This window comes from Prionailurus bengalensis, chromosome B3 (genome assembly GCF_016509475.1).
Source record: "Prionailurus bengalensis isolate Pbe53 chromosome B3, Fcat_Pben_1.1_paternal_pri, whole genome shotgun sequence".
NCBI lineage: Eukaryota > Metazoa > Chordata > Mammalia > Carnivora > Felidae > Prionailurus > Prionailurus bengalensis.
The window spans coordinates 73,252,395-73,264,243 of NC_057355.1; the positions used below are offsets into that span (position 1 = coordinate 73,252,395).

The window sequence follows — 11,849 nt, forward strand, 5'->3', positions numbered from 1 at the left end:
CGTGCTACATTTCACATCGTTTTTTACAACGAAGGGTTGCATATAGCACAGTTCTGACCAATGAGACATAATCAGAAAACTGCTAGGAGTTTCTATGATGTTTTTGCTCTCCTGGTACAGTACTACATTTTCCAGTCCCCTTCCCCAACTCTTCTTCAGGCAACACAGAAGTTGTAACTTATCGTCAAGGAAAGCCCAGGCCTGGGTCTCCTCCCCAATCCCACATTCATCTTTTAGAGGCCAAGTCAAATCCCTCCTTCAGATTTATTTGTGCATGAGAACTCTTTTAAAAATTTTTTTAATGTTTATTTACTTTTGAACGAGACAGAGACAGAGCATGAACAGGGGAAGAGCAGAGAGAGGGAGACAGAATCCTGAAGCAGGCTCCAGGCTCTGAGCTGTCAGTACAGAGCTGGACGTGGGGCTCAAACTCGTGAACCACAAGATCATGGCCTGAGCCAAAGTCAGATGCCCAACCCACTGAGCCACTCAGGCACCCCTGTGCATGAAAACTCTTCATAAACCATGATTTGATTGAATTTTTTGTTACCTGCAGCTAAACACAACCCTAACCGTAATAGGATTGACATAAAACGACGTTGTGATTTTCAGAGTTCTTGGGTAAGTGAGGAAAAAGATTTGAAGCAAGTGCTGTGTTTATACAAGGAAGGCACCTGCATTCATACTGATTATACGTACTTCTTAAAGTATTAATGTTCACATAATTTTTATTAAGAACGAAACCTTCATCTTCCATGCCAAGAGGCCTCATTTAAAAATTTCCATCAATTTCTTACACTCGTGGGAGACTGGAATTCACTTTCTCATCCAAAGTCTTTTCACTATAGACAATATCCATTTCCATGCGAATAACTAATAACTGCAGTTTTATATTTTCTCACTCTTAAATTCCAAAGGCTATTTTGCTGTTGCTTTTAATTCCATGCTGTTCCAGTAACCTATTCCAAAGGCTTTCCCTGAAAGTTTTATCATAGGGAACTCCTTCATTTTGAAGATTGTACGTAGAAATTAAAGCCAAAAAAATAAATTTGAGGGGCGCCTGGGTGGCTCGGTCGGTTAAGCGTCCGACTTCGGCTCAGGTCATGATCTCACGGTCCATGAGTTCGAGCCCCACGTCGGGCTTTGCGCTGACAGCTCAGAGCCTGGAGCCTGTTTCAGATTCTGTGTCTCCCTCTCTCTCTGCCCCTCCCCTGTTCATGCTCTCTGTCTCAAAAATAAATAAACATTAAAAAAAATAAAAAAAAATTCTAATTCTCTGTGGTATAAAGAGGGAAGGGCACTCTCCCAGTCCCTTTTCTTAGAGTACTTACTTTAGAAAACTTGTAATTATGAATCCTTTCTCTGTCCCTTTGAGGTGTGTAAATCTTTTAAAAAGCTGACCAAGCCTCTTGCCAGTTTTACAACCCAGGGATGTTTCTCTCAAGCAGGTGGAAGCCAGCTTATTGAGATGTAATCATGAGGAAGGATGGCACTCCTGCCTCCCAGTTACTGTGGGAGGAGATGAGCCCAAACTCCACAGACGCCTTGCTCTAAGTTGCAAACTCACCTTCTGTCCTAAAGATATGAGAAGTTTCTCTTTCAGATAAAGGCAATTAGCAAACACAGGTGGCTACCCCAATTCCCAGGTAAATTGAGGGCAAATTATGACAAAGGTCGCTGTCAAGTTCTCTTACCTGAGGACTAATTTCTGTTCATGTTGAGAAAACACTTGTAATGGGTTGTATCTGCCCAGCTGGCTATATAAAGGGGTAAAATTTTTGCCTGTGTTTTAAGTATTTTTTAATTTTTTTAATGTTTACTTATTTTTGAGACAGAGACCGAACATGAGCAGGGGAGGGGCAGAGAGAGGGAGAGAGCGAGAGGGAGACACAGAATTCAAAGTGGGCTCCATCCAGGCTCTGAGCTGTCAGCCCAGAGTCTGATGTGGGGATCATGACCTGAGCAGAAGTCAGACACTTAACCCATTGAGCCACAGAGGTGCCTCTTGTCTGTGTTTTGCAATCTCTTAACAAATTGCCTGTGGTGCACATTACATTCTGGCTTAATGATTCCTCAATAATAAAACTCTTTCTTTTCTCCCTTTGTGGAGAGGTGTTCTGGACTGGCAGGAGATTTTGTTTTCATTTCCCCAGAAGAGGGCCCAGTGTCTTTCCATAATCGTTGTTCTTAGACGTCTCTCTCCCTGAAAGGTGATGCGACACTGTGAAAAGAGCCATAGCCTCTCATGGCTCTGCCACTTAGTGGCTGGGTAACTCTGAGCATTTTATACTAGCTTTGTGAGCATCAATTTCCTCCTAAGTACCTTGCAAGTAAGTATGGTACTTACTTTACTGTGTCATCATGAGGATTAACCATGTTTTGTGAATTGCCTAGCATAGTGGATTAAAAATGAAAAAACCTGAAAGTAGGCACCACAGCTTGGATCAGATACACTCGAAACTTCACTTGTGTCCCGGTATATGTTCTGACAGGGAATATGGAAAGGACTTTTCCTGCTTTCAAGGAACTCCCTCTCATGGTGACTGGAGGTCCATTCACCACTTCCCACAGCCATCGGGCTGCAAGACCTATGAGCTGAAGAATCCTCTGACCTACCACCTCCATTCAGATCAATCATTTCTAAGAGCACTTTGGACACACTCCATGCTCCAGGAGCTTCTGAAAACATACCGTCGATGTCAAAGGTCACACTCAGAGACCCTGGGTTGGGGGCCACATTGCTGCACATAATATGCTGTCAGCCCTAGGTTAGTCCACAAGGGAACGCTCTAACCTGAGACAAGTGTTATGATTCACTTTTAGGATTCATTGCTAAATGAAGAATGAAAATCTCTGAAACAGAGGGTTACGAATTTAGGTCAGGGTAGAGGAGGAGGAGCAAGAGAATATGTGGGCCAGAGAATTGTTAATAATGTGCACAATCCTGCTTTCTCATCACCCATTTTCTTTGCTTTGCTTTGCTTTGCTTTCTATCTCCAAAAGCCAAAATAAAGTTGGAGATTAAAATAAAACAATTTGTGGGGTAGCTGGGTGGCTCAATCGGTTGGGTGTCCAACTTTGGCTCAGGTCATGATCTCATGGTTTGTGAGTTTGAGCCCCATGTTGTGCTCTGTGCTGACAGCTCAGAGCCTGGAGCCTGGAGCCTGCTTCAGATTCTGTGCCTTCCTCTCTCTGTGCCCCTCCCCCACTTGTGCTCTCTCTCTCTCTCAAAAATAAATAAACATTAAAAATTTTTAAATTAAAAATAAAATAGAACAATTTGTTTCATATTTCTGTAACTTTAGAGTTTCATGAATCCATATTTTTTAGTATCAGGGACCAATATAAGCTTTCACTTATTTGTCTAGAAATTGTTGTCTTTCTCTAAACCATGCTCTTACCTCCTATAAGATCAGAAACTCAAAGATAAGAAAAATAAAAGCAAAGAAAGAGGCGAAGAAAGAAGAGGGGGAGTACATATGGGCAGAAGCAGGTGGAGAAAAAAAAGGGTAAAAGAAAATGGCAGAGGGTTGTTTGAACTGAAAATCATTACATGAGTTTCTCAACAGCAGCTTTGGGGCCAGAATCTGGGGAGAGGGGCTTTCCTGTGCATCGTAGGTATTTAATAGCATGTTTGGCTTCTACTCAATAGATGCCAGTAGCAGCCCCTCCCTTCCCCAGTGTGACAATCAAAAATGTCTCCAGGCATTGCTAAATATCCCCTGGGGAGCAAAAGTCCTGATTAAAAACTAATGATCTATACATAAACTTGATAAAGTGGAAACTTTCAGAAGATAGATAGATAGATAGATAGATAGGAAGGAAGGATAGATATTTCAGGTATTATTTATACTTGCCTAAAAGTTTTTACTCTATCAATTTAACATATAGACTATTTAATATTCACTTCCTCAGTCTTTTTCATGTATAGATAGTAGATAGATAGATAGTAGATATAGATATAGATATCTATAGATATAGATACACATATATAGATATATATAGATATAGATACATCCTGTATTTTTTATATACAAAAAAAACTGAGGAAGCAAATATTTTTCTGTCTACTATTATGATTCATATATCTTGAACTGTTATCATATCATTTGACTTTGATAAATGCAACAAATAAGATACAAGGAATGTAAAGAATGGAAATAGGTTATATATTTGTATTATTTACAAATATACTAATAGCATATGTAATGTGTATACAATTTACATATAACAAGTAATTCACAACTGAGAAGTTTCTCAGTCTGATCTTGTCTCAGGTTTCAGCTTCGTCAGTATCTCTTACTTATAACATATAAACTATTTCTCTGTTCCCCCTCTAAGCTAACATCTCCCCATTTTTCACATAAATTATTCTATTCAGAGTTTAAAACCTCAGAGTTTAAAGAAAAAAATATTCTTAAATGCTAAAAGACAACTCCTCCATTATCCCCAACACACACACACGAGCGCGCGGGTGCGCGCGCGCACACACACACACACACACACACACAAACGCGCACACACACGTGCACCGGCTCATGCAAGCACCCTACAGTGCAGAGGTGGACTAAGCCACAAGTAGGCGGAGCTTCCCACTACAAAGCCGAGTGAAGGTGCTTAGGGGCCGCCACTGCCAGATCTATATCATGAAGCTGATGGGTTACAGCAACAAAGTTAGCCCCAAATTCAAAGTATGATGCATATCAGTATTTAAAGGGACTTGCCATTAAGGTGTGTCCATACTGCCAAGGAGTCAAGAACCATGCAGACACAAATGAGAGTCTTGCTGGGCCTCCTGTGGCTACAGACTTGCTGTGAGTTGAGAACATCCCAAAGGGAACCTGAAGAAATTTCACAACTGAATGGGGAGATGCAAGGGAGGAAAGGAGAGGTGGAGGAAGAGAGAGAACACAAGTCTCTTGGGCTGTGTCCTCTACTATGAGGATGGAAACTAGAGAAAAATTTCCTGTACTCAGAAACAGCTACGGTCATTTTGCAGTGACCCTCCACTGTGTCTATTTTTCTCTTTCTCAACAGGGGTAAGAGTCCAGATGAATGTGGAGCAGAGTCCTGGGGTCCTGAACCTCCAAGAGGGGAGAAATACCTCTATGATGTGCAATTATTCTAGCATCATAACCAGTGTGCAGTGGTTCCAACAAAATCCTGAAGGACACCTCGTATCCTTGTCGTTCATCACTTCTGGAATGCAGCGAAAAGGAAGACTAATATTCACGCTCAACTTCCAGGAACGTAATAGCCACCTGCATATCACAGACTCGCAGCCTGGGGACTCAGGCACTTATTTCTGCACTGTGGAGGCACAGTGCTCTGCAGACACCTGTGGCCTGTACATGAAGCCATAGCTGGAGACTAACCCAACCCACAGAGCGGGGGGCAGGGGCCCAATATGATCAGAATTGTGTGTCCATTGCCTTGTCTCTCCTGGTTCATGCATAAAGCATTTCTAAATGAGCTACAACTTGACACTACAGTGCAGGCATGTACGTGGCTCATCCTGAGATCTCCATGGGGCTAGTGTTACTAGGTAAATACTGTAGATTGATCAACTCTCTCATATCTGCTTCTGTCTTTCTGGGCAGAATGAGCAGTCAACTCAACGTGGAGCAGAGCCTCCCTCCTTCATCTCTACAAGCAAGAAAATACCAATCTCACCTATATCTCCTGGGCATCTTTCTAACTTACATTGGTACATACAGAACCCTGAAAAAAGCTCCATGATCGTTTTTCTAATATACTCAAATGGGGAATGAAAAGAGGAGAAAAAAACCAAAGGGCCACTAGTAGTATGAAGGATGGGCAGAGCTTTCTGCATCTCAGCCCAGAGACTCAGGCACCTGCTTCCATGCTGTGGAGGCACAGAGCTTTCTAGGCACCTAAGGCCTGAATCGAGACATGTGGCCGCAGCCACCAAACCCAGCAACACGAGAGAGATGTTTGTATGCTTTCCCTCACTTCTAACGTGGTGTTGAGAAGTGCACACTTGATCAGTCGAAGTGGATCAAACATTTGATTCCACTTTCAAAAAACTTGGAAATGCTGATGAATATTCAATCTAGTAACCATCTCTGTCCTAAAATAAACCATTCCTAACACGCTAACCCCTAAACAAGGGAATCAGTAAATTAGCAATCCACTCATGACTTCTAATCACGAGTATGCTGTATCATCTTGAGCAAGGGAGTCATACTCTTTCTACCTCGGAATCCTCCTATAGGTGAGGAGAGTATTTTCCATTGCTGTTACTCGTATTTTCATACATTCAATCATTCAACAAATATATATTGAATACCTGTGAGATCCTGGATAGGGGGCTTTGAATAAATGAAGAGCTCCTTCCCTCGTTGAACATACAGTTTAGTGGGGAGCTCGTTTTTGTTATCATAAAGTCCCTGCAAACTAAAGAGAAGAACTAAATTCGGAGAGAAAAAGAGATTATGAAAACAGTCAGTTAGAGAAAGCTTTCTGGAGCATTTGACGTCCCAGCCTGAAACCTTATAGTTTAATAGGAGTTCATCAGGCTGAAGGACAGAAGAGGGTGGAGGAAAAGTGTTCTGGATCAAGGAAAAGTGAGCACAAGGGCACATGCTTTTGTGTGTGTGTGTGTGTGTGTGTGTGTGTGTGTGTGTGTGTGTGTGAAGCAAGGCATATCATGGCAAATTTAAGTCCTAAAATACAATTAGTGATCAAAACAAGTGATAAAACACAGTGCATGGGTGACTTTCATGCTATGAGAGTCTTAAAATGAATAAGATCCTTGAAATTCATTGTCTGTATATTACAATACAGTAAGATGAAGGATATGGGGACCACTTAGCATGCCTACATACTCACAGAGCATGGGCAGGGATAGATAACTGCATTGAGAACCAATAAAAAGAATGGTGAAACTAATTAGTGATAAGAAATATTACTTTTCTAGAGACCTTGATTCCTTTTTAAATGCAGAAAGCATTTCTAAATAAGCTGCACAAGGTATGATAAACATGATTCATAAACATGATATATTTTGACTGTTGAATAAAACCGACAATTGCCTTTAAAAGGAAATATGTGAGTGTGTTATCTTAAGAGAAAAGAATTTTCTGGCTCTTGCGGTATACCTGATAGTGGAATTATCTTCCAACTGTAAACTACTATAACATTGGGAAACATAGGAAAGAATTGTTTTTGAGGAGTGCAGACAGGGAATGCTTTCAGTCCTTGGGAGAAAGCAAGCCTGCCAAGTGATTCCCACATGCAGGCAACATTTCTCTCCTGAGGGTATTTTCTAAACCTCAGCATAAGGACTTGAAGCCCCAGCGGAGAGCAGCAGACTTGCTCAATGGCAAAAACAGAGATAAGAATCAGGGCTGTTAAATAACTGGCCTTTGAGGAAAACGGGTATTGGAGAGACATGAGCCTCCTATGATAGGACTGTGAAATCTGCATAGGGGGTTATCTGAGCCTACACTTCAGCTGCACATGTGCAGAGAGAGACATTGGCAAGCCTAGCAGAAAATAGCATCTGAGGGTGTAAAATCTCCGAATTTCCAGAGCTTGCACTGTGCTGGGAAGACATTGGAGCTCTGGCCTTTCCAGAGTGAAGACATCTTAGTAAATACCTTGGACTTTCAACTGAATCACCAGAAGAAGGACAGAAGTAAGGGCTATGGCCTAGAAAAAAAAACTGGAAAAGAAAATCTCTGCCTTACAAAGATTAAAGTAAGCCTCAACGAAATCTAAGTGATCTGCTAGTAATTTAACAGAGTTAACATTTTTCCAAGGGAGGCAAAATAATCCAGAGTTTCTGCTCATTATGACCCACATTGTGTAGCATACAATAAACAAAGTCACTAAAAATGTAATGAAGCAGGAGCAGGGGTTACATAAGGTATAGAAGCAGCCTCAAAGATGATTCACATTTGGAGTTAACACCAAAGGGTTTCAAAATAAATATGACTAAATTGTCCAACACTTTTTCCTGTTGCTGACTCTGTTGACCAACCACCACCGTATATCTGGCAATGGACCCATGGAGATGGTAGCCACACGTGGCTCTAGCTTCTCTAGATTTCTCCATCAGTTTCCCCTTCAAATCACACTTTCATAGATAGACGGGCTTGGTCCTCAGATTGATTGACTGGTTAGGGATTCTTTCTCTCTGACTACCCAACTACCCTTAGACCTTCATTTCCCCAGCTCTCTTCACAACCGTGTAAGATCAAGTTCCTGTAATTTAAGCCCCTATCCCATAGCACTTATGATAACTCTGCTGCACTGACTGTACCCTGATTTTCTAGGAAGATATAAATGAATAGCATTAGAATATTCTTTGTTTTCAGGAAATGAGTGTCCAGATACCGACTGGAAGAAATAATAATCAGAAACCTAGTGTGTGTGTTCGTTAGGGCCATCATAACAAACTACCACAGACTAGGTGGCTTAAACAAGAAAGATTTACTTTCTCATAGCTCTGGAGCCTAGAAATCCAAGATCAAGGTATTAATTGGTTTGGTTTCTCCTGAGGCCTTGCCTTCCTACTGTGTACTCACATGAGTTACAAAGTAATTTGCAACAGATGTAAGACTGTCAGCTGTCAACAAGCCACAGTCATCCACAGTTTGGTAAAAAAAAAAATTGCTCCAAAAAATTTAGAAAATGATAAACATGTTCCACCCTTTCTCCCAATCAAACCAATTTCCTGTGTAAGAGACAGACTATGATCCAACTCCAGTGATTCTGCATGGGGCTTGTGGCTTGTGCTTAAATATGTGCATTGTGTGTCATATGTTTTTGTTTACCAAAGTAGTGTGTGTGTGTGTGTGTGTGTGTGTGTGTAAAAGGGGGAGGTGTGTGCATTGCGGTCCAGCAGTTCCCCTGGGCCTAGAAAATCAGCCTTCTTAGTGTGTCAGATGTGGTACCTCGTGAACTGTATGTCATTGTCCTTTCTGACATCAGTTTAGAAACTTCCTACTGCAAACACTTAACTCCAGCTATAATGAACCAAGTTTCCCCCAGCACTCTGAGCTATAATTTGCCTGTTTTCTTTCGAAATCTGACCTTCCCCTACAAAGTCAATTTGTCAATCTTCCCTAAAATCAAGCTAAAGAGCTCTGCCTTTGTGAGGTCTTCCTTGACTCCACATTTCTAGCTTTCTCAGTAGAACTAACTGATAACCATTATGTTTTCCTCATTAAGCACCCTTATGTGTCATGTCGTGTTGTAAGGATGTAGTCTTTCAGTTTAGACCACCAGATATTTAAAGTTGAAGATAGTTCCATAGTCGTGTTTAAAACCTTAACCAAGCACAGTGTCAGGTACTTCAGAGAAATGAAATAAATGTTGATAAAATATATAAATACAATAATGAATCCGAAAACATTTCTTCACTAGAAAGTTTGAATTATGAAAGTTTCAACCACGTAATATGAAACAAGGACAACTTTCCAGATTGTCCTGAATTGGATAATTAGTGTAACCTCCCAGCTTGTTAGTTTCATTATAATTCAAATAAAAATTTTAAATGTTTCTTCCCATATAAAATATACATTGGAAATTGTTTTGTGCTCTGTGTCTTTGCTCAAACTAATTCCAAAAAGTTATTTTGAGATTTACCATTGGCAGTAATGACTAGTTGCCCTACTGATTTAGCATTGAAAGCACAATAGATTCTTCTTGCCTCTTCCATTGGATTAAGCTGGGAAGACATATACTAGATATAGACCAAGAGCGAAGACAAACAAACATGTTGCCTTTTGACATCTCCTGGTGCCTTTCAAGTTTATGGCTTCATTCTGTCTATAAACTTTACAGGATTGTGTAATGCTTTCTCATTTGTGAACACAGAACACACCAAATGATCACATCCAAGTTCTCAGAGAGGAAATCCAGTGCAGAGGGTGATTTAATATAGGGAATAAGTTTTGTTGTGTTAATTTGTGGTTTTAAGGTAAGTGTCCAGAATTTATATCAGATTAATTTTTTTTTTTTTAATTTTTTTTTTCAACGTTTGTTTATTTTTGGGACAGAGAGAGACAGAGCATGAACGGGGGAGGGGCAGAGAGAGAGGGAGACACAGAATCGGAAACAGGCTCCAGGCTCTGAGCCATCAGCCCAGAGCCTGACGTGGGGCTCGAACTCCCGGACCGCGAGATCGTGACCTGGCTGAAGTCGGATGCTCAACCGACTGCGCCACCCAGGTGCCCCAGATTTAATTGCCTTGTGGCATTTATTCATTCAGACCAAATATGGGCACCTCTGAAAACCATCTTGGAATGCAATTACATTAAAGGCTAAGCTATCAAACTCCTTGTATTCTAAATTTGTAACCATGGTAAAGATAGCACCATACCTTTGTGTTCTCCCCCAAACACCGCCAATACCTTATTTTAACTTCTTTATGGGGGAGGGAGTGCAAATTGATTTTAAGGAAACACAGAAATGCATTTTCAGAATTTTTCTACATGTGGGCTAAAGGGGGCAGTGCTTCCTCTCATAAAGATAAAGAGCTAAAAACAGTACTGTTCATATGTGAAATAGAAGCCTCTGTGGAAGGAAATGAAAGAAGTGCAGGAAGTTGAAGTCAGATTTATGGTTGTTTGGGCAGGAGAGAAGACAACCTGAGTCCACAGGAGAAATGGGCAAGCTCCTGGGGGTATCACTGTTGATTCTGTGGCTTCAGCCAGACTGTGAGTTCTGGGTGGGAGGTCTGAATACAGTAGAAAACCTTCAAGAAACACCACAAGGCTGGGAGACGAGATCATTGGGAAGTTTTGCTTTATTGTGTTTTGTTTTCTAGCTCATGCTGGTTTTCTGTGGGGACTTTAAGAATATAATTTAAAATTTACTCTCTTCCCAAACAGGGGTGAATAGTCAACAGAATGCTGACCAGCAGCAAGTTAAGCAAACTCCATCCCTGAGTGTGCAAGAACGAGAGATTTCTATTCTGAACTGTGACTACAATAATAATATGTTTGATTACTTCATATGGTACAAAAAATACCCTGCCAAAAGTCTTGAGTTTGTGATATCAATACGTTCCATTGTGGATAAAAAGGAAGATGAAAGATTCACAGTCTACCTCAACAAAAGTGCCAAACACCTGTCTCTGCACATCGCAGCCTCACAGCCTGGAGATTCAGCCTTGTACTTCTGCGCAGCGAATGCACAGTGCTCTCCAGGCACCTGCAGCCTATACACAAAACTGCAGCTGGGTCCATGCCTCTTTGGGGGCTCATACTTGGAGGCACATACTTGCTTCCACTTAAACAGAGCAGTAAGAGAAGGTATGCTTTAAAGTAGGTGAGTGGGATGAGCTTTAAGGAAGATCAGATACATAGTAAGTCCCTCAAATGAGTTAAGGATATTCCTTGGGTTTTAGGGTGTCAAAGAGTTTAATCATTCTCCTCTTTCACTTTCAGAGAGAGGTTGCTGGTTTAACTAAAGCATCAATCTCTGGTGATGCTTTGATCCCGCTAGACCTTGGAATGAGGATACCATTTCCCCTGTAGCTTAGGGGAAAAGATACCCTGGAGATGGGGAAACCAGCATTCTACTGCAAGTTCTCCCAGTGAATGTTTATGTGCCTATATGTACCAGCAATCATGTGCTTCATTTTTGTGTTAAATGAACAAAATAATCCCTAGTTATTGCTTCTGAATCACTGTGCCTTCACATTAAATGCATTTCAGGATGTATATGTTTTAAGTTACATGCATTTATTTGTTTCATCGCTCACAAGATACTTCTAGGCATTGCTTCAGTGAATCACTTACTGTGTATTCTTTTCCCCAGGCGGACATGGAACTATTTGACACACTGTCCATCAGTAAAAGGTGCTGCCCTGTGGA

General features: G+C 41.1%; 1 gene segment (V, D, J or C); it reads left to right on the forward strand.

The window, feature by feature from the left end:
* Positions 1 to 10,365: 10,365 nt before the first annotated feature.
* LOC122468077 lies at positions 10,366 to 11,296 on the forward strand. The segment is given in 2 exon segments: positions 10,366 to 10,688; positions 10,863 to 11,296. Coding segments are annotated over 2 exon segments (486 nt in total).
* Positions 11,297 to 11,849: the final 553 nt, after the last annotated feature.